At 40.0% G+C, this 23,494-nt stretch overlaps 2 protein-coding genes across 3 annotated transcripts in view; both read right to left on the bottom strand.

Annotated features, from left to right (window-relative positions):
* Positions 1 to 13,272, bottom strand: part of npr2 (natriuretic peptide receptor 2) — a 49,013-nt gene extending 35,741 nt beyond the window's left edge. For both annotated transcript variants that reach the window (XR_009203900.1, XM_058382961.1), the window contains exons 1-3: positions 12,322 to 13,272; positions 1,793 to 1,980; positions 248 to 361 (exon numbers count right to left, since the gene is read on the bottom strand). Coding sequence is in view for 1 of the 2 variants with exons in the window: in XM_058382961.1 (XP_058238944.1) it covers positions 248 to 361; positions 1,793 to 1,980; positions 12,322 to 13,018 (999 nt within the window). In the remaining variant the exon portion in view is untranslated. The remainder of the gene's footprint in view (positions 1 to 247; positions 362 to 1,792; positions 1,981 to 12,321) is intronic.
* Positions 13,273 to 14,086: 814 nt separating this feature from the next.
* Positions 14,087 to 23,490, bottom strand: anapc2 (anaphase promoting complex subunit 2). The gene is made up of 14 exons (XM_058382525.1): positions 23,302 to 23,490; positions 22,054 to 22,309; positions 20,797 to 21,121; positions 20,524 to 20,656; positions 19,810 to 20,011; positions 19,594 to 19,713; positions 19,392 to 19,509; positions 18,646 to 18,824; positions 18,393 to 18,534; positions 18,167 to 18,242; positions 16,992 to 17,195; positions 16,694 to 16,826; positions 15,046 to 15,287; positions 14,087 to 14,365 (listed from the first exon to the last, which is right to left on the bottom strand). Exons 1-14 carry the CDS (start codon positions 23,371 to 23,373, stop codon positions 14,153 to 14,155), a joined length of 2,415 nt encoding a protein of 804 aa, XP_058238508.1. The 5' UTR covers positions 23,374 to 23,490; the 3' UTR covers positions 14,087 to 14,152.
* Positions 23,491 to 23,494: the final 4 nt, after the last annotated feature.

Here is a 23,494-nt window from a genome sequence, read left to right as displayed (position 1 = left end):
GAGCGCATGTGGTGGCTGGAGAAAGAGCAGCACGCTTCACCGAGCGCTACAGAAAACACGGCGGACCTCCAACGGCCTTCACATGACTACACTTCTTATTGATCGCATTTATCCCGCCCTGGCTTCCCGGCAAGTTCCACCAAGGTTACCGAGCGTAAGTCAACACAAAGCGGCGCTCGTATTTGCTTTTGTTGTTTATTTAGCGCTGTTTTGATTCACGAGGAACATAAAGATCGAGCGCACTCACCAGAGACGGCTCCAACTCGATGTTGAAGTCCTGCGTCGTTCTCTTGTGGAGCTCGTTGCGGAACGCCACGTACTCGGGATTGTCCGGTTCCCGGTACGTTATAACGAATACAGACTAGAGAAGGACAGAAAGTTTAAAAAATAATAAAAATAAAAACAGCAGTGATATGAAGTGAGGAAATGGTCCAGCTGAGTGAAAAAAAATGTTTATAGAAACAGAAACAAAACACACTTTAGACGGTTTACACCACACCACTCTTGAATTCTCAAATCCCATTAGTCACAGCACAGATTACAGGAACGGACCTCAGGCCTCTCGGGCTTTCCATAACATTAACATTCCACTTTTCCTCATTTTCTTTGTTTCTATTAATTCTTTTTTTTATTGTTCCTGTATTACTTAATTTCATTCCAACTATTCTTTTCTTTCTTTCTTTCTTTTCACTGTTTTTTTTTCTTCAATTTATATCCTTTCCTGTGTCTCTATCTATATATTTTTAATTTTTTAATTTTACTTTATTATTATTTTTTTTATTTTCCATGTATTGTTTTTTCTTGCTTACTACCCTGTTCTATTTTTCTCTTGTCATTTCTTTCTTCCGCCCTCCCTCCCTCCCTCCCTTTCTTTCTTTCTTTCTTTCTTTCTTTTGCTTTCCTCTTCCAATTTTCCTCATTTTCTTTGTCTCTATTAATTCTTTTTTTGTTGCTTTATTGCTTTAATCCTGTATTACTTACATTTCATGCCAACTATCCTTTCTTTCTTTCTTTCTTTCTTTCTTTCTTTCTTTCTTTCTCTTCATCCTTCCTTCACCCTTTTCTCAATAATTCTGTCTCTCTATTGATTCTTTTTTATTTTCCATTTTCTATTTTTTTTATTGTTTATTTCTTGCTAACTTCCCTTTTCGCCATCCCATCTTTCGCTTATCCTTTCTTTCTTTCTTTCTTTCTTTCTTTCTTTCTTTCTTTCTTTCTTTCTTTCTTTCCTTCCTTCCTTCCTTCCTTCCTTCTTTCTTTCTTTCTTTCTTTCTTTCTCTCTTTCTTTCTTTCTTTCTCCCTTCCTTCCCGTTTCCATTTTTTATCATTTCCCATTTCCCTCTTTCTATTTCAATTTCAATTTGCTTCTCTCCTCCTTTTTTTCTCTTGCATTCTCAGTCTATCTCTATCTTTCGTTTCAGATTCCGCATTTTCTTTGTCTGTTTTATCTGATTCTTTCTTTCATTTTCATTTTTTCTTCACTCTCCCTTTCAGTCTCATGTTATTTCTGTTCTCTCGTTCTCTTTTCTCTGCTCCGATTGTCGTGTATTTGTGTACTTTCTCTTTCTCGGTACCTGCGCTCTTCACTGCGGCGCTGTACTGTACTTCACTTCTCATTGAAAAATGCTGATCACAGCCCCACACACACACACACACACACACACACACACTAAAATAGTTTTGCATATCATTTTCAAAAATGTTTGCATGACTTCAGCAAGACAATAGAGCTACAAATAAAAATAAAGGAAATTAAACTCTAACATTCTCCAACCAGTGTATAGAGAAATACCTGAAAAAGCTTGACTGGATCCTTCCACTGCTCAGGGGAGCTCTGCCACGGCCGGTGCATATCATCAGTGAGACTTTCCCCGAAGGCGTCCAGGTAGAAGATGGCGTAATCTTCTGGGTTCTTCACCTCCTCCTCAAAGCTGTGCATGATCTTAAAGAAGGTCTGAAGAGGTCCGCAGATGTACACGACTGTGGAGGAAGACGAGAGAGAGAGAGAGAGAGAGAGAGAGAGAGAGAGCACCGGTCAGAGACAACACTCTCACACTACTGACAGCACTTCTGTTTCTCTTTAGCAACAATGACTAAAATCTAACCTTCATGTGTTTAGAATATTTTTACTTTAAATAGCGTAAAGAACCGAGACACAAAACGTCCATGAGTTGTTCGCTTCGAATGAGTCATTTACGTGACTCACTAAAACATTCATTTTTCTCCTTTTCTCTGACTTGATTGATTGTTTTTTCTTTCTTTCTTTATCTATTTTTCTATCTTTCTTTCTTTCTTTCTTTCTTTCTTTCTTTCTCTCTCCTTGTTTCTCTTTCTTTTTTCTTCTGCTTTTTTTTTATTGTTCATTTTTCTTCTTTTCATTCCTCTATTTTCCCTTTCATTCTTAGTATTTTACCTGCATTTTTTTCTTGCTAAATAACCCATCTTTCTTTCTCTTCATCCATTTTCTCTCTCCTTTTCTTCTTTCTTTCTTTCATTTTCTTTTTCTTTTTTTCCATGTATTGTTTTCTTTCTTGCTAACTACACTTTCCAATCTTTCTCCCTCCCTCCCTTTCTTTCTTTCTTTCTTTCTTTCTTTCTTTCTTTCTTTCTTTCTTTCTTTCTTTCTTTCTTTCTTTCTTTCTTCCTCCCCTCCCTCCCTCCCTTTCTTTCTTTCTTTCTTTCTTTCTTTCTTTCTTTCTTTCCTCTTCTACTTTTTCTCCTTTCCTGTGTCTCTATTTATTATTCTTTTATTTCCTGCCAGCTACTCTTTTCTTACTTTCTTTTCATCCTGCCTTGTTTTTCTTTCTTTCTTTCTTTCTTTCTTTCTTTCTTTCTTTCTTTCTTTCTTTCTTTCTTTCTTTCTCTTCAATCGTTTTTCTCTCTCCTTTTCTTCTTTCTTTCTTTCATTTTCTTTTCATTTTTTTGTTACATGAATTGTTTTTTTTCTTGCTAACTATACTTTCCGATATTTCTCCCTCCTTTTCTTTCTTTCTTTCTTTCTTTCTTTCTTTCTTTCTTTCTTTCTTTCTTTCTTTCTTTCTTCTTCCACTTTTTCTCCTTTGCCATGTCTCTATTTATTATTCTTTTATTTCCTGCCAGCTACTCTATTCTTACTTTCTTTTCATCCTGCCTTGTTTTTCTTTCTTTCTTTCTTTCTTTCTTTCTTTCTTTCTTTCTTTCTTTCTTTCTTTCTTCTTTTATTTTTTATCCTATTTGTCTTCCTTTTTCCTTTCCCTTCCTTTCTTCACTTTATTATTATTATTATTATTATTTTATTTTATTTTTTTTTTACAATATCCTGTCTGCTTCTCTCCTCCTTTCTCTTTCTCTTGCATTCCTCATTTATGGATGTAAAAATCTGGACATTTTCATTTTAACAGCCCAAAGAACCAGAGCCACAAATTGTCTCTTTTCATCACCATACTGTAACACCACCTGTATAAATATTTCAAAATCGCAACCCTGCTCCTAACTCTAACTCGGATTATCACGACTTTTGACTCTTATAGTTATGTACAAAGCTCAAAATGGGTTACTGGGAGTCTAAACGAAGAAGCAAGACAGCTAAGTGTGTCTAAACTGGTATTTTCCCCTGCTGTCGGATTTATAGGCATTATTTCCATTAGTGGGCCGGGCTCCCAGTTAGCAGCCATTTCCTCAAATGTTAGCGCAAAAAAAAAAAAGCCGGGCCCCAGTCCACCACTCAAACCCGAAAGCCTTCAGTCTATGCAGGCTGACTCACGCCAAGCCGTCCCGCTGTCTCCTGGACGTCCACCAAGATAAATTCACAAAGAAAGGCAAGGTAAACGTTCGCAAGAATGAATGGAGATGGTTCACTTATTGTCAATTAAACACACATGCCCACAGTGCAGTTCAGGCTTAAAAGCTGAGGTTCATTGTTTGTGCCCGTGTGTGTGTGTGTGTGTGTGTGTGTGAGACTCTTTCCCTAATGGAATTCTTGGACTGTGCAGTTGGATGCACATGCAGACATGCACGCAGCCACATACACACCCACTGCAACGAAGAAACACAGCTTCGCTTCACACCTTCTCCTATTCAACTACTTGACATTTGCTTTCGAAATCTTTCCAAAACTCACTCAAAGAAACAGCGCTGTCTCCCGAGAGCTCGTCTCTTCCTTTGTAATCTGAATCCAGCGTTGACATCGGCTGATTTTTAGTTGGGTTTCACTCGATACGATGAACGTGAAAGAAAAAAATCGATCGTTGGAATTTTCCGTATAAATATGATCATGAACAAAAACCCACCCAGTGCAGCACACAACAATCATATATATATATATATATATATTTGGAAGCATTTGCAGTGCAGGGACTCCCATTGTTTCTTGAAGGTAAACCATCAAGCGAGAAAAAAAACAGCTGTGACAATATGCGCTTCGGGGTCAAGCCTGTTTTCGGCAGACAGAAATGACTGGAATGCCAAGACCAGAAAAGCTGAACAAGCCCTGACAGTCGTTACCTCGCTGTGACCCCGAGACATTACACCCACAGCATTAGGTAGTACTCTATATGCAACCATACAATGGGAGAAGAATTGGGTTATGAATAGAGACAGCAACTTGGTGTTGAATTCATTCAAGATTCAAGAAATGACCAGAAGCACCAGATGACCAGCTGCTGAGATTAAACTGCAGAGAGCCACTGTGGAGTGCTGAAATCCTGAACCCTAAACCTGCATAATAGATAGATAGATAGATAGATAGATAGATAGATAGATAGATAGATAGATAGATAGATAGATAGACAGACAGACAGACAGACAGACAGACAGACAGACAGATAGGCAGGCAGGAGGATGGATGGATGGACGGACAGACAGACAGACAGACAGACAGACAGACAGACAGACAGACAGACAGACAGACAGATAGATAGATAGATAGATAGATAGATAGATAGATAGATAGATAGATAGATAGATAGATAGATAGATAGATAGATAGGCAGGCAGATAGACAGACAGAGAGATAGATAGATTCTCTTTTAGTTTTAGTTTTAGTTTATGAAATGGTACGGACATGATCTGACATACACAGTAACAGAAAGTAACTTCTTAGGGACGATCCTTATGAATGAATATTAAAATTAAACATTACATAAATGGATAAAAAAGGATGACGTGTGGGAAAATCAGATCCTTTTATATCCTGACTCTTGAGGAGTGCTTTATTAAAGACTCAGAAGAGAAAATCTGCTACGTTTATAGACACAGGACTGATAGACAGTGCAAGAAATCATCTACATGCGGATTAGATTAGATTAGATTAGATTAGATTAGATTAGATTAGATTAGATTAGATTAGATGTTAAGTCATTTCTAATTTTCTCAATATCTTGATCTTACTCATTGGTTAGATCTAAAATGAGGACGTTTAAACAAATTATTACAGTTATACACTGATCAGGCATAGCATTATGACCACCTGCTTAATATTGTGTTGGTCCCCCCTTTTGCTGCCAAAACAGCCCTGACCCTTCATGCACTGTGTATTCTGACACCTGTCTCTGGTTCACCACTGTTCCTTCTTTGGACCACTTTTGATAGATACTGACCACTACAGACCGAGAACACCCCAGAAAAGCTGCAGTTTTGGAGATGCTCTGATCCAGTGGTCTAGCCATCACAATTTGGCCCTTCGTCAAACTCGCTCAAATCCTTACGCTTGTCCATTTTTCCTGCTTCTAACATCAACTTTGAGGACAAAATGTTCACCTGCTGCCTAATATATCCCACCCACTAACAGGTGCCATGATGAGGAGATCATCAGTGTTCTTCACTTCACCTAGTCATAATGTTATGCCTGATCAGTGTGTACTGCATGTTATTTGAGTGCCAGTGTAGTTACGTCAAAAACAGTTGTTTATCTGGAGTTCAGTCAAGCAGAAGAAACCACCTTCCTAATAAAAACTCAGCCTTTTTTTATGTGCTAGTGCAAAGGTGATCACTCCCTATGGCTTTTAACTGGAAAAAATAATAATAAATGTTTGTTTATTATAAAAAAAAAAAAAGAAAGAGTTTGTGCCATGACCATGACCACATTTTTCTCTCAAAAAATGAAGCGGAACTCATTTAGAACAGAGATTTCAGGAGAAATGGACACATATTTCAGCTAAGAGGATCCAAAGAGTCGTTCAGAGGAATTATAAACGATTACAGCCCATAAAAACAAGAATGTGTGGAAACAGAAATGATGACAGGGTGTTTATGGAGAGAGCAACACTCATTTTTTACTATCTGGTCATTTTCACTACTTATTTTTTTTAACTACTTGTTCATATTACATTCATAACACTGTATTTATATTCATCAGTCACTGAATTTCAATATTCTATAATATAAGACATTAATATTAAGATTAATATTAAATTGATATTTATTTTTTTCTTATATTCTATACAGCTCATTTTATTTTATTCTACTTTATTTCATTTTATTTTTTATTTATTTATTTTTATTTTATTTTATTTTTAAGTTCCATTTTTGTCTCTATTTTTATAACACAGATAGTTTTAAAAAAGCATTTCTCTGCGGGTCGTACTGTATATGATCGTGTATGAAAACCCCTAAAATTTCAATTTGAACTTGAAGAAAAGTCTTGAAGAAAACCAACACACTTTACTCCTTTAAACTGATCTAAAAGGGGCACAAACTTTCTCACAATAGTCTCATTTCTGCTTAAATCTTTTTGGCAACCCTGTCAATTCTTTATCTAATAAACTGTATTCGAGCTAAAAGCTAAACGCTGAAAGTAAACTAGAGTTTTACCAACTTACACACACACGCGCTCTCTCTCTCACACACACACACACACACTTTTAACCATTTTCTTTCTGCAACATGTATAAAAAAAATGCTCGCTAGTCGTTACCTCAGGATTTGTTATACTAATCACTGCTACGATGGGAGAAGAAAGTGAACTTAGCATTACAACAACTGCAAGCAATTAGCCTTTAAAAAAACCCCCAAAAAAACCTCCTTTAAAATGTTCATGTTTTTTAACAGGACTAGTTAAAAGCCAGAGTAATCATTGCACAAAGCGGCTGTTATGAAACACAACTCAGTGCTTGACTAAATATTATCAGACAACCACTTTGCGGCGATGCTATCACTGCTCTCGCTGCTGTGCTAATTGCGTATGTTTTGGCATTTACAAAGGCTACAAGGAACGGACTGAGAGATCCTTCCTGCTCTTATGGGAGTAAAAAGAGAGAGAGAGAGAGATCTCATAGTTTTTCTTTGGTTTGTTTTTCATCATTTCAGATGAATTGCAGACGAAAATTTATGAACAATTTTGAAGGATTTAAACATTTATTAGCAAGATGTGGTGAACGACTAGCATGAAGAGCATTAAAAAAAGCAAAATATTTGCAAAACATTATAAAATAAATATTTTTATTTAACTGATTTGCTGTAACTGCTTCATCATATGTTTTTTTTTTAATAGCACAATGCAGGCTAAAAAAAATATCCCGAATTTATGAAAATCTTATTTTTAAAGTGATAGATCGAAGAGAATTTTGTGACAAAATTGTTTTTTAAAAATCATCCGAAATGCTACAATATCCGCTGAAATCGATTCCTGTTGGTGTTCACCATATGAACAAAATCTTTTTTTCGGTGGTAATAGACAATGATCTTTTCTAAGCTGACACATGAAGAGACACTGGCCTTTGCACTGGTCATAATGAGCCGGCTGCAGCAGGGACTGGCAGAAGATTTCTCAGGATAAAAATAGACATATCAGTGTAGGCTTTTGAAAAACATGCTTCCCCTTTTCCCCGGCAGCTAACAACCTCAGAAAGACACTTTATTTTCTGCAAGATTTCCGACGAGAATTGGCCAGAAATGACTGGGAGATGGGTCAGTAATAAAGAAGAGAGAGAGAGAGAGAGAGAGAGAGAGAGAGAGAGAGGACGAGAGAGAGAGAGACAGCCGGAGATACCTTGCTGATCTTACGTTAAACAAGTACGCTATATAAGAGGTTGACATGGATGCAGGTTGCCATGGCAGTGAGAACAGATCATGCCTACACACCAGACCAGAATCTCTATGGAACAACAAATTAAGTGCTTTATACAATGCGACAAATCCTTTGCATTAATAGCCTGTCCGACCAAACACTCCTGCCACCAATTAATATTTTGACATCGCATCCTAGATGAGGAGTGTGTATATATATATATATATATACAGCTCTGGAAAAAAAAATAAGACACCACTGCCCAATCGCCAGATCTGAACCCAATTGAAAACCTCTGGAATGTCATCAAGAGGAAGATGGATGGTCACAAACCATCAAGCAAAGCTGAGCTGTTTGCTTTTTTGCAAAAAGAGTGGTATAAAGTTCCCCAACAGAAATGTGAAAGACTGGTGGAGCGCATGGAGCCAAAACACACGCAAATTGGGGGTTATTCCACCAAATATTGATCTCTTAATGTTATTTAGCCAAAGCATTAACACAATGATTTGCGTTTTATTTTATTTGAGCTATCGAAGCTCTGCAAATACTGCATGATCTTGGGTTAGTTTTCTGTGTTGTCATTTCCTTTAAATCTACACTCTGAATAACAATAGATATATTTGGAATTTAGGAGAAATATTGTCAGCAGTTCACAAAAAACTGTTCATCTCACCTGTAAGAAAACAACATAAGAAACTGATTATTTTGCAGTGGTCTCTTAGTTTTTTCCAGAGCTGTATATGTTAAAGTATACACACGTAATATACCTCAGCGCTGGGGTGTTGTCCCGGGCAGAAGGTTGATTCGTTTGCTAGAACTGCGACTCTGACAGCAATTACAGCCAGGTTCGTTCGTGTCAATGGACTCGGTCTGATAGGTTGGCGTTACTATAGTAACAACTCAACCACGGGGAACATGTATGGCAAAAATGCAAACGTTATTTCCGATATAATCTGCGAGGACATGTTTACTGAAAGTAAGGAGGCGAGTGCTTTGTAACAATAAAGATAAAGCTGTAACTTTGGCCTGATATCGCATCAAGTTGTTCAAAAGAGACAAAAGAAAGCCGACGTTTAGCGACAACAGAAACGAACTAAAAATAATATCCGGTTAGTCTGTTTAGAGAAAAAATATTACTTATAGCCTATATGAAAATTTTTAACAAACTTTTTGTTAATGATTTCTTGTGGTCGATTATGCTAAGCTTCATTTAAACACGGTTCTCATTACCGTGAATGAGACGGAAGGATGTAGAGCGAGCGTGATGTGGTATTAACGTAAACCAGTTAAATCTCACGAGGTCGCTGTCACTGATGAGGTCTACAGTATAAATGTGGCTATAGTGTTACGTTTAGGTGATTAAAGCATATTGCAGTGGTACAGGGTAGAAAGATATGTTTCCTTTGTCCAGTCTTTCATGCAACTTCTTTTTTATAGATGTTATGGGCCAGTGGTGGCTCAAGAGCAGGACAGTGATGGCTCAAGTGGTTAAGGCTCGATCGGGGTTCAAGCCCCAGCAACACCAAACTGCAACCGTTGGGCATTTGTGCAAGACCCTTCACCCTCTCTCTGCTCTAGGGGTGCTGTATCTGCACTCTGACCCCAACTTCCTCAGCTGGGATATGCGAAGGAAAGACTTCCACTGTGCTGTAATGTGTGTGTGGCGATAATAAAGGCTTCTTCTTATAAAAACGTGATCGGCTTCTGCCTCACTCTTGGCAGATATAAATAACACCAACCAAATGAAATAGGAATTTGGTTTTTTTTGTTGCTGTTGTTTCACATGGGTTGAAACTAGAAATGTGGTCGGGGGGGGTTTGCATGAAGATGCAAGTATGAGATCAGCAGCAGATAAGAAGCTGAAATCAGATAAGAAGCTGAAATAAAGACTAGGCTCATTAATATGACAATGTGGCCATCGTTACTAGCTGCCTGGTCAGGAGTTTAAACCAGGCTATTAGCTTGGTTATACAACCAAAAAATAATAATAACTATAATAACAAAAACAGTCCCCGAGACCAATTATGAACTCCAGAGATGTAAATGATGTTGAGGAACATTGACACTTCAGGTTTAAATACAAATTTAATTCAATTCAATTCTAAAAACAGCGGGCAATTTAAGGCACGTCAAGCTTTGAGTAAACATCTGTAAAAATCATCTGTAAAAGTAAACCTCTGTATGAAACATCTGTAAATAAATATTGTTGGAACTTTGAAAATAGGTACTGCTATTACAGCTAGAGATAAGGATATTTATGGTACTGAATTTACGTACACAGATCGAGATTCGTATCAGGTCTTGTGTACTTTGTGTTTTTTTTTATTGAGGGCCTCCAGTTATAAGGCCAAAATCATTTTTCATTCAAAATATATAACTAAGCTATTAACAGGATTTAATAAATGATTATGCTCAAGGGTGTTTTTGTACCTGCTAGTCGCTCTCACATATATAACAGCAAGTTGTGTCTTGCATGTCTGCGTAATTAAGGTTTGACTTTGGCTCCGAAAATGAAAAAGATAACCATCTGAAAATGCGCTATTATACTGAGTCACTGAAATCCGTGCAAAGAAAGTTCAGAAGGTGATTTGCAATACAAAATCCCACAAAAATAATACCAGAGGACTAGGAGAACTTAGCGTAATAAGACTGTATCCTCTAATCATCTTCACTTCTGTGCTGATGTCAGGTATAGTTTCCATATTTATTCTATTGTACAGTTTCTCATTTATATATATATATATATATATATATATATATATATATATATATATATATATATATACGGACAACAAGACCCTCGTATCTGTAAACCGTTACCCAAAATACACTCCTGAGGGATGCAGGTGGTGGAACGTGGCCAAAATTCTGGCGTCTCCCAAAACAATGCCTCATTGTGGTGTAATTTAATTGACCCGATGTGGACAGCGAGTGGGAGAAACACAGACAGTGATAAGTCTGTACGAGGAATACGCTTAACAACATCACTTTTACGGTTGAACCTGAAGGATATGGTGTTAAGTATTACGTAAGAGATATAAGTACGGCGTCTAAAGTACAAATTCGACCAGGAGGACCGCTGCTGTACCTCAAATGAGCTCGGACGGTGCGTTACATTCACTCTCACAGGAAATGAAGGCGTAAAAAGACTGACATGAGCCGAGGGTTAAGCACACGAGAATAAGTCCTGGTGTTAAAATTTGATGGAAATGGAAATCTTCAAGTGGCATAACGATGATCGTATTCATGATGATGTAATGCACTTAACGGTGGTTTATAGAAATGAGCGTAAAATATATTTCTTTCCTAACTACGTTTTGCCATTAAGGCGTAATGTGTTTTGTGTGGCTTTGCCAGGAGAAAGTAAAACATGGCGTGAGATATTTTCATGGCAAAACAAGAAATACTGAAAATTTAAGACCTCAGGGAAAAGGGCTACTGTAAAAATAAATAAATAAATAAATAAATAAATAAATAAATAAAAAATGCAGCCTTTCTTGCCACTAGTTTTTACCATCAAGCACGTGGTCAAGGTAACTTTAGTACCTTTATTATGTAAATTTCTCCCGAGAAAAGTGCATGTACAGTAATGTACCTTTAAAGCTTTACTCTCCTGTACATCTGTTTCTTAAAGCTACATTATGTCCACATTTCCAGGTTAAAGCTGCATATAGGTGCGAAAGATGGACAAGGCGTTATACAATTTATTACCTTTATTTTCTCTTTTCATGTTTTTCTTTAGAAACATTTCCATGGTTGCCATCAATCAGATATTTCTACTGATAGAAATGAATTAACATTGCTTCCACCTCTAAAATTCGCAAAAAAAAAGGGTACCAAACTGTACCTAATTAATCAGTGTGTGTCTTTTCTCTGAAAAGTGGTACTCCGAAACCTAATTAAAGGTACATTGTAGGGTCTGTGGCCAGTACGCTACAGTCACTGAGACAAGGTGTACCAGCTCAGTGACAAGGAATGGTAGTGGAAGTACACCTAGTACCCTTTTCTGATTGTTAGCAATGTCTACCAATTCCAGTTCATTTATATCAGTTGTTATTAAAGAGATCTGAACAGTGACATCATGGAAAAAGTTGTTGATTTTATTTGAACAAAGGAGTAGCACCTTTCCTTGCTGCAGGGATGGACACAGATACCCTGAAGTGGACCTTTAAGGTGTATCATCCATCTGGAAATGTATATAGGTGTAACTTTAAATGCCAGTGACAAGCATTAGTACAGTTTAGTACCCTTTCTTTCTGAGAGTGCCAAGTCTTTGTGCAGGTTTTAGTACCTTTTTTTGTTGAGAGGGAAATAAAAGTCTTAAATTATGAACTTACTTCTTCCGTTCTCCTTGACAGAAGTGACGATGTCTTTGTAATTGGAATGCTCTTCCTCATAGGGAAACGCTTCCACCGTGATGTTTTTTTTGCCCAGTTTGATGAAGATGCCTTCAGAGAGGAAGAAGTGCGGCCGGTCGTCCTGCTTCTTGTCGTGGAAGATCATCACGGCACGCCGCGTCCAGTTGAACTGCGCGTGCAGCGCGTTGGCGAAGTCTCCCAGCTTGGTGGTGGTGGGTCCGGTCCGGAAGACCGTGGTAAACTCGTTGGTGTCGTCGAAGCCGTAAGCGAGTCCTCCGGCGGTGATGAGCGGCAGCTTCCAGTGCGACGTGAATCTCCCCACCGAGGCCACGGAATAGGCGCAGCCCGGTCCGATGAAGGCGTCCGGCTTGTGGTAGAGTTTCGTGTCCACGGCGATGATCTGCGCCTTGTTCTCGGAGCACGAGCCCATGGAGTCCTCCACGCTGAAGTTCAGCAGGTTGATCCCGCGCGCCCCGAGCAGCCCGCTGTCCAGGATGCTCTCGCGCGCCATGCGTATCGCGGGCAGCACGCGCGGCGATGCCCACGGGTATTTAACGTTGTCCGGCAGCAACACGGCCACCGTGATGTTGTCCTCCGCATCCGTTCTGCACCAAGTAGGGACGCAGCAAACACATACCACAAGGAAACAATGCACGAGATGCGTTTTATGTCCCATTCGGGAAAACAAATCCAACCAGAAGTTTTTTATTTTTTGTAAAAAAAAAAAATTCCAAGGTGCACAAACAAAAAAATTCCCAAGGTTTGCGCTTTTCCTTATAAAATCATATGCAGTTAGAAATAAATCTTGCAGACAGCGGTCCTTAAAATAAAGTTGCTTTGTGAAGTTGGTTGTGGTTTTTGATGCTTGCTGCGTTGCTCCTACCTCCGACTGCTCTCTCTGATGATATTCATCCAAGTGGCCAAGTTGAAATGAGTGCAGTCTCTCTCTCTCACACACACACACACACACACACACACACACACACACACACACACACACTGCACGGCCCCTACACGTCATGTCAATAGCGGGTTATAGCCGCCACAACAGCGCCCCCTGGCGGCCACGTGAAGTTTAATAATACAGACTTCGTTCAATTGTCGGAATATTCCGAATAAAAGTTTGATGAAGAAAAAATGTTAATAGAAAAGACTCATCTTTTTATTTCTGAATCATACACAAGGCAAAACAATGTGCATTTTTGTCCGTATGAAACAGAATAAATAAATGAGCCAGTGTAGTAAATAAAATGCAAAGCTTTATCATATCGTAAAAATAAATAATGCATAAATAATCCAATAAATTTTAATTGCATAAAAAAAAAAGAAACAAATCTGTGATCGATATAAATATCAGAAGCAGCAGATGAGGCAGGGAAGTCGGATAAAATGCAGGACTTCTGTGGCTACTTTCTCAGTTATTAGTAAGGCTCTGAAGATCACAGCGGTGTTTGTAATATTTATAACGTGCTTATTAAACACTATAACATGTAATGCATGTCGGTCATTGTGATCTGAACCCATGAGTCAGTTCACAAGGGCAGAGGATTCCCTGTTATGCTGTAGCCACCACATGAAACAAAGCGATCATGTGACCAACGTGCTTTCTAAATATATTTTAATATTTTTCAATAAGACTTCAAATCAGAACATACTGCCTCTGCAGTACAGGGATATATTTAGAAGGTAAAATAAGGAACACAGTATGAATGTGGTGGTAAAAGAAACACTCCAAAACATGACGAACAATTCAGCATTTTATTATTTGTGAAAAACAATCCAACCAGAAAGAACCTCAGTCTGTCCATGTCTACTGAGTAGTTTTGGGAAGTCTGTACACGCCGGCTGAGACGATCAGCTGGTGATCTCGCACTTTTTTCTGCAGGAATGCCTGCAGCTCGTTGACGTCCATCTCAGTGACACCGGGCCCCGTAGCCACAAACATGCGCAGCATGGAGTGAATCCTGTCCAGGGTCATGCTCTCCAGATTGGTCAGCATGGCCTGAATGTAGGCCCAGAACAACTGAAGCACAACAGAGAGAAGTATAGTCAAATGCGTGCAGTCATAAATGTACTCTTTTAATAATACTGACACAACAATAACGATATAGGAATAATAATAACTGTCATAGGAAAATAATAGTGATGAGGAGATTTAATGCAACCCAAATCCCCTATAGCCTGATAACAGCACATTCCCAAGTGTATTATCCTACTTACAGCAATTTGCTAACACTAAGAAGGTTTTACTTAATCGAGAACATGTACACTTTATCCGTACATGATTTCGAGGAATAAAGCTGCAACTTCCCGATGTTTATTTATTTTATTTAACTTACAAACTAACCATTATACTTGTCCATTTAAAGTTACAGTCTGTAAAACCATTGTTCTTATATTATATATATATATATATATATATATATATATATATATATATATATATATATATATATATAATTACTTAAGTTATAGCAGATTTCAAATAAAGTCTCCTCACTGAAAACTTCCCATATCAATGACTGTACTGTATTTAACTTTGTTAAACAGAACCTACACTGAGACATGAAGCATCTAGTCAAGTCAATATATATTACTTGTTACTATGGAAACGCTAAGGTATTAGTAGAAGTGAATGAATACTCTGTTGCTCTGTTGTTGAATATACCACCGACAACCAAGGTATGCTTTGACATCACCCACCTGCAGCTTCTCCTCCCGCTGTTCCGACTGCGTGGTGGTGTTGGAGTCTCCCTCCTCGTCGCTGTCTATGAGCATGATGCCTCGGTCAGGCCGTTCTCGACTGGAGGCCTTCTCGAGGATGCTGTATCGGCCCGGCGACTCCTCCTGGATCACGCCGTGTTGCTGCCACAGTGCGAGCTTTCTGCGTAAGAGCTCCTGATGCACACCGAGGACTCCGCTCAGCTCCTCCAGAGCCCATGTGCCTGAGAAACACATTATTTAGAATGAACATGTTTACTCCTGGGGTTGCACAGTAGCAGCTATTGAAGTGTGTTAACAGTGTAGCTTGGTGCAGGAGTGTTCCTGTGTGTTGGATCACAAGACTGCTGCACACTGACTGGAGTCTTTTTCAATAAAACGGATAATAAAACAGCCTTTATTACAGAACTTTTAAAGATGAAATGAATGAGGTCACAATTTACAATTGACTGTAAATGATGTGATTTGAATTTGCACTTCATCTAAACAACAACAAGGATAACGATAAGTAGATGTGTGCCTTGTAAGTACTGCTGCTATAATCATAAAGACTTTCTAACACTCATTTCAGGACTTCAATTCAATTCAGTTTTATTTGAATAGCACTTTTAATAGACATAGTCACAAAGCCAGAGGCAACGGTGACGAGGAACAACTCCCTGAGATGATGTTAGGATCAGGCATAACATTATGAGCACTGACAGGTGACATGATTAAGACTGATGATCTCCTCATCATGGCACCTGTTAGTGGGTGGGATATATTAGGCAGCAAGTCAACATTTTGTCCTCAAAGTTGATGTGTTAGAAGCAGGAAAAATGGACAAGTGTAAGGATTAGAGCGAGTTTGACGAAATTGTGATGGCTAGACCACTGGATCAGAGCATCTCCAAAACTGCAGCTCTTGTGGGGTGTTCCCGGTCTGCAGTGGTCAGTATCTATCAAAAATGGTCCAAGGAAGGAACAGTGGTGAACTGGTGACAGGGTCATGGACGGCCAAGGCTCATTGATGCACGTGGGGAGCGAAGGCTGACCCGTATGATCCGATCCAACAGACGAGCCACTGTTGCTCAGATTGCTGAAGAAGTTGTTAATGCTGGTTCTGATAGAAAGGTGTCAGAACACACAGTGCATGATGGTTCAGTGCTGTTTTGGCAGCAACACAATATTAGGCAGGTGGTCATAATGTTACGCCTGGTCAGTGTATACAGTTCATATTACAAACAGTTCACTGATGGAAACTTGAGCGCAAAAAAATAATCCGAAAGTTATCATAGCGACTGTAGTCCTGAGCGATCGAAACAAAACTCCTTGTATACAACGCAGTCCAAAAAGCTACCATCAGGATTTCATTTCATGTAGTTCATTATAAAAAATAAAATATACCCAAAAAAAAAAAATCAGCAAACTCAGCTTAAGATTGTGTTCCTCAGACCTGCTTATATTTCATCAAGTCTGAGGATCAGCAAGAGCACTTCTACACATCAATCACATCGTGTCTTTATATTGGTTTTTATTTCTCCTCACAGATAAATGCTCTACTATAAATATCTCACGCTGACAAAAGAGCCTCTGTGTAAATAAAACAAAATGGAAAAGAAGGTAGGATTAGACGGTTTATATCGCCTCACCCTTGTCCTGGAAGTGCAGGATGATGGCAGCGTGGATGGGAGACACAGAGAGGTTTGTAAGAGTGCGGTCCTCCAGCTCCACATCCAGAGTTACTGATCCTAGGTGAGGCTTCCAGCTCAGAGTCCTCATAGCCTACACACACACACGCACACACACACCATTGTCAGGATATTCCACTGATTTAATAAATGCTAACCTAATTAATTCCACACATCTACACCCCAGCATAACCCTAACCTAAGCCACAAAATAAAAAATGGCTAGAAATGTAATAAACAGAGCGAGAGGAAGTCAGACCTTAAGCTTTTCAAAGCGGTGTGTGTAGGCCTCCATGGATTTGGAGATGGCAGCAGGCAGTTCCAGCTTCTCCTCTTTGAGCTGAGGCCAGAACTCTGAGGACAGGATCATGGCTGAAAGAGGAATGGGAGGATGTTCGTCCTCGGGAAGACGAGCCTCCTCTTCGTGAATGTTAGTGTTAATCCGCCGGGAATCCGCAACATCCTATACAGATAGAGACAGAGAAAGAAAAGCATTCAGTTTGGATGTTTTTGGCATTCCTTAATAGATAGCACTGCAGGATTTCCCTTACATTAACTTTCCCTATATCCAATTATTACCTACATTTTAAAAAATATTGTGATGAAATAGTTCGGCCATGTGACTCGTCTCTACCAGTCAGCTGCAGTTCTAGACAGTCAGACAAACTGACTTGCACTGGTTGACAGGTTGATGTGGAAAGCTACACGATATTGCCAAAAGTTTTGGGACGTCTGCCTTTACATGCACATGAATGTAATATGGAGTTGTCCCACCCTTTGCAGCTATAACAGCTTCAACTCTTCTGGGAAGGCTTTCCACAAGGTTTAGGAGTGTGTTTATGGGAATTTCTGACCATTCCACTGGAAGAGCATTTGTGAGGTCAGGCACTGATGTTGGACGAGAAGGTCTGGCTCGCAGTCTCCACTCTAATTCATCCCAAAGGTGTTCTATCAGGTTGAGGTCAGGACTCTGTGAAGTTCCTCCACACCAAACTCGCTCATCCATGTCTTTATGGACCTTGCTTTGTGCACTGGTGCACAGTCATGTTGGAACAGGAAGTGGTCATCCCCAAACTGTTCCCACAAAGTTGGGAGCATGAAATTGTCTAAAATGTCTTGGTATGCTGAAGTCCCCACAGAGACAACACAGTGTACCAGAAATGTTTGAGCTGCCCTCTAGTGGACACTGAAATAATCCACTAGATTCACAAAAGATCATGTTGAGTGAATTAACCGCATTTGTAGCAGCTATTCAATTTAATTCAGTTTTATTAGTATAATGCTTTTAACAACGGACAATGCAATGGTGATGAAGCAGCTTTACAGAATCACTCAAGAAACTCAGGAAATAAATGATGTGTTTATTTATGTCACTTATCTGTAGTTATGCAGCAAGAATAAAAGAAAATTGACAGAATTTGAGACAGCTCTGACCTTCAGCATGACCTCACAGTAGTGCATGTGGGACTCTCCAAACCTCAGCTTCAGCAACTCCACATTCCGAATCTCCCTACACACACACATAGAGCATTTATTTCTATAAAGTAAATAAATATATAAAATTTGTGTCATGTCACATTTATTACAGCGTCATTACTGAGTAGTAAGTAAGTGTGTGTGTGTGTGTGTGTGTGTGTGTGTGTAGGATCAGTAAAATCACCTGGCAGTGTTGTAGTTGAGTTGGTGTAGCAGCCGGTCAGCCAGCACCGTTTTGTACTCATCAATGAAGATCTCCTTACTGCCGAAGATGCTCACCAGAAGACTGATGATGTCTGAAGAGCGTCGCTTAGAGCCTGTCTTATCTACAGAGACAAAGATCGAGCTAAGCTTAACGACAAAGTTTTGAATATATAGTCAGGAAAATATAGTCAGGTTTTATACAGAAATGTATAGTGTGTGTGCGGTCCTGTAACCTGTTAGAGCATCAGTAGGGTCAGGGGTCCATTCCTCCGGATCACTTCCCTCATCCTCACTATCTTGCGTCTCCAGGGTAACAGGGTCGGCCCGAGAGAGCTCGCTGGCTAACTCGCTACAGCCCTCGGTGTCGCCCGTTAGACTGGCGACAATCTGACGCACCGTGTCCTCGCGTGTTCTGTCAGATACAGGAGAGTTCTTAAACCAATTTCTACCTAATCAGTCTAATTCATTTTTGCCAAAGCCTAATCTAATTTCACCTAACAAGAAACCAATCCAATTTTATCAACCCAGAGTCCAATTTAATTTTATGTCCAGCAGGTGTCCAGTTCAATTTTACCCAACCAGATTCCAATCCAATTTTTCCCAATTTTTACAGACCCTTTTTCCCAATTTTTAAAGACATGACCAACAGCACTAGCTGACAGCGATCTTAAGATTATTGCCTATTGTTGGATCCATCTAAGGGGGTTTTTCCTTGCCACAGTCACCCTAGGCTTGCTCATTAGGGATTAGTAGTCTAATATTAACCTATCTATGTTTCTTATGTTCTGTAAAGGTTGTTGAAAGTGCTATACTTCAACTTCAGCAGCCTCAGGACTGCCTAAATGGCTGACCCGGCACTCTAACCTCAGATATCTACGAAATTGGGATATGTGTATTCTCTAGAAGATTGAAAACTGACCCAGAATGTGTGTGTTTGTGTTTACACAGAGTGTGAAACAGATACAGAGTCGTGTCTTACCTCAGGTATTTGCGAATGGGTTGGCAGGCCACCTGAAGGATGACCATGGAGGGGTCGAGCTCCCGTAAAGCTTTAATGGCTGAGATGTAGACGGTTATTATATCAGATGTGTGAACTCCTGTAGAGGAAGAGGGATCTTAAAGTTAACCAATTTTTAGAGAAATTGCATCATTATTTCTTGTGCCAGAGATTAGCTGCTGACCTGGGTGCAACAGACGAGTCTCGAAAGCAGATTTAAGAGAGGTGAGGAGTTGCTGTCTCTGATTGGTGCGCTCCAGACAGAACTTCAGGTCTTCAACAGCAGGGGTGGATTCTGGGAAATCTACACAGGCAAAGGAAGATATATGCATAATGTACAAATAGAAAAGCAATACTATTAACATGTAGTATCAGGTGAACCGAACGTTTTTCTTTTTACCTCGAATGATGCTGAAAAGCTCCTCAATCCTCATGTTGACATAGATACGGCAGAAGAACTGCTGCATATGACAGCGCCAGCGCTGCAGGATGGAGCTACCAATGCAATCTAGCTTCCAGTCTGTTGGCAAAGAGCTGGTGCTGGCCTCGCCTACCTCGCTCGCAAACACCCTACTGAGCCAACCAAGGACCTGCTCTAACCACTGGAAGATAGGGGGGAAAAAAAAGAAACAATCAGGATTTGGACAAAGATTTAATATTAATATTAATGATTGGTTTGGATATTCATGGCCATCATGAAATCACTATTCTGGTACTAAACTAATAATAATTTGTGCATTCAAAAGGCAAAAACCCAAGAACTTTAAAGCATAATAAACACAAGTCAAAAGGAACATGACTTTTTGTCTTATTAATGCTCTCTAAGGTTCAGTGTAAGAAAATCAAATTTTATAAACTCAGTCATTTACAGTCACTGCTTCTCTAAACCAGTATGCTCGCATTTTAATAAAGGACTCATTCAGATCCCTATTAGCAATTTGTTAAAGACATGACACTAAATTAGACCTTTTACTACTGCATTAAAACCGTGCCCTAGTTCGGGCAACAAACTACTAGAATAGACCTGTGTGAATATGTGAGTGGACATTGTAACGTGGTCTTGTGTGAGAAATCTACAGGAAAACAGCCTTGGATATGTAGAATGTCGACATACGTCATTGAAGTCTGAAAGGAAGGATCTTTCATATTCGCCTCTGCAGCGCTGCTCCATCCGCTGCTCGATCAGGCGGTGCAAAATGCTGGTCACTGCCTCAGAGCTCACTCTTTCCAACAGCTGCAGTCTGGAGCTTCAGCCCACACACACACACACACACACACACACATAGAGAGAGAGCAAGATCTGCTTACTCAGAGAATACACAGGATACAAGAATTGTTTAAACAATAGTTGTGAAATCCTTGGTAGTGTTTGCCCTCATGCACTTACAGGATGTGACTAAACTCCTGCAGTTGTTCCAGAGCGTCCTGGCACCAGCAGACCTGTGGTGCGGAGGCGCAACCCGTACACATATCATTCCCATCGCCCTCTGCTGCCACTTCATCAGACTCAATCTGCTCGCCGATCTGGCTCATGTACACAGAGAAGGTGCGGCTGTAGAACTCAAGGACGCGCTGCTGTAGCACCGGAGGTGGAGAAAACAGGAGGATGGCACGGATGATGGAGAAGGCCCTCTCGCGCAGGCCATGTGCTCCAGGTCCGGGCAGACCTACTCGATTCTCATCCTGCCAGGAACCGAGTCGCTCAAGGCCACCTTAGTTCAGCAAATATAGAGTTCGGCGAATGCTTATTAAGAAAAAACATGGAAAGAGGTCTGACATAGGTATGGAGAAATACACCGATCAGGCATAACATTATGAGCAGTGAGAGGTGAAGTGAATAACACTGATGATCTCCTCATCATGGCACCTGTTAGTGGGTGGGATATATCAGGCAGCAAGTGAACATTTTGTCCTCAAAGATGATGTGTTAGAAGCAGGAAAAATGGGCAGGTGTAAGGATTTGAGTGAATTTGACAAGGGCCAAATTGTGATGGCTAGACCACTGGATCAGAGCATCTCTAAAACTGCAGCTCTTGGGGAGTGGTCAGTGTCTATTAAAAGTGGTCCAAGGAAGGAACAGTGGTGAACCGGCGACAGGGTCATGGACGGCCAAGGCTCACTGATGCACGTCGGGAGTGAAGGCTGGCCCGTGTGATCCGATCCAACAGACGAGCTACTGTTGCTCAAATTGCTGAAGAAGTTAATGCTGGTTCTCATAGAAAGGTGTCAGAATACAAGGTGTCAGGACCGTTTGGGCAGCAAAAGAGGGACCAACATAATATTAGGCAGGTGGTCATAATGTTGTGCCTGATCAGTGTATAATCTACTTATAAATCAAATAAAACCACACACAGACATCTAAATTACTGTACAATTTCCACAGTTAGACATTTAACAATATAATGCGCGACTCTTCACAAACAAAGCCTTAAAAAAAAGAACGGAAAACCTATATACTGTATTGCATCCTAGTGGGAAAGATTTTTCCCTAATGGGAAAACTTTCTCTCGTGTCTGGCTTGTGTTAAAACATTTACTTCCCTCAAACTAACAACACTGGAGCACTCCTCCTTTAACCTTTACGGTGAAAGCTCATCAATTTCCACCTTAATAAAACAACAACAAAAAAAGAGAACGGAGCATACAAAGAAAAGGTTGCAGCCGTTGCAGCAGGGTCCTAAAGGCTTCCAAAAGTGCTCCGGCTCTGTCTCTCTCTCGTGATTCCACCTCCGGATGCTGAAGTTCAGCCCAGAACGCCGGAGCTACGTTGGACGCCAAAGAAACCTGCAGCATCTCAAGCAGCCAACCTTCCACATACTGACCCAATCCTTTTTCACACAGCAGGGTCAGAGCCTCAGAAACCGAGTCATCAGTGACTGGAGAGGGTGCGGATGGACATACCTATAGGACAAAATGTCAGCTTATCATGTGAAAGTCGTATAAAAGCATACAATCAGACAAAGGATTTTTTTTCTTCTATAAACTACACACGTCTGCCAGAGCAGCTTTACTGTACTGTATCGGTTACTGCACAGATATACAGCCGATATATTTAGTGTTTCTTTATGTACTGCTACACTATATTACCAAAAGTTTTGGGACACCTGCCTTTACATGCACATGAATATAATATGGAGTTGGCCTGACTTTTGCAGCAATAACAGCTTCAACTCTTCTCGGAAGGCTTTCCACAAGGTTTAGAAGTGTGCTTTTTGACCATTCCTCTAGAAGCGAATTTGTGCGGTCAGGCACTGACATTGGACGAGAAGGCCTAGCGTCTCCGCTCTAATTCATCCCAAAGGTGTTCTATCAGGTTGAGGTCTCTGTGAAGTTCCTCCACACCACTGTCTTTATGAACCTTGCTCTGTGCACTGTTGGAACAGGAAGGGGTCATCCCTAAACTGTTCCCTACAAAGCTGGGAGCATGAAATTGTCCAAAATGTCTTGGTATGAAGCTGAAGCATTAAGAGTTCCTTTCAGTGGAACTAAACCCCTGAATTCAAATGATTTTTGGAGGGGCGTCCCAAAACGTTTGGCAATAAAGTAGAAGACATAGATAGCACAACATTTTTCAAGATCAGGTTGAAAGGGTTGACATTTTAATGATTTTTCTAAATGAATTGCTTGAGCTGAAACCCCCATGTCCACAAATCTACACCCACAGTACCGAAGGTGGTCTGCAGAGTGCCTATTAAACGCAATCAAACACAAATAATATTTTTCCGGACCGGAAATCAATCTTTCCAAACTCTGGTTCTCAGTGACTTTACAAAAGCCACGGTTTAATGTATTGCTTGGGTAGGATTGTATAAACATCTTCAGGGTTGTTTATACAAGGCAAGGAGTTTAAAAAATATATCCTTTATTGCTCCTTTAACTCCTTTTACACTCACCAGTGCAGCAGTCACAGTGTCCCAAGCTGCCGGCAGCCCCCGCGACATTAAAACAGACATGTTGTCGTTCATATTCGGACCATCACAGTTTCTTCAAGACGCATTTCTTTTTATTATTATTTATTTTTCTGGAACAGCGGTTGCCTAGCTTATCCCCGCTCTTCGATCAAGCGTCTGTCGCGTGTTGATGGCG

Source organism: Hemibagrus wyckioides, linkage group LG28 (genome assembly GCF_019097595.1).
Source record: "Hemibagrus wyckioides isolate EC202008001 linkage group LG28, SWU_Hwy_1.0, whole genome shotgun sequence".
Classification (NCBI taxonomy): domain Eukaryota; kingdom Metazoa; phylum Chordata; class Actinopteri; order Siluriformes; family Bagridae; genus Hemibagrus; species Hemibagrus wyckioides.
Note: the sequence above shows the minus strand (reverse complement) of the source record. Positions and strands in the feature narration are given on the sequence as shown.

What these genes read in the sequence shown, in the direction of transcription:
- anapc2 (XM_058382525.1), bottom strand. Translation starts at nt 23,373, where the DNA reads ATGAACGACAACATGTCTGTTTTAATGTCGCGGGGGCTGCCGGCAGCT. An exon ending in GACTCGTCTGTTGCACCCAG is followed by an intron (nt 19,510 to 19,593) that starts GTCAGCAGCTAA and finishes CTTCCTCTACAG; the next exon opens with GAGTTCACACATCTGATATA. An exon ending in CCTGCACTTCCAGGACAAGG is followed by an intron (nt 15,288 to 16,693) that starts GTGAGGCGATAT and finishes TGTGTTTCTCAG; the next exon opens with GCACATGGGCTCTGGAGGAG.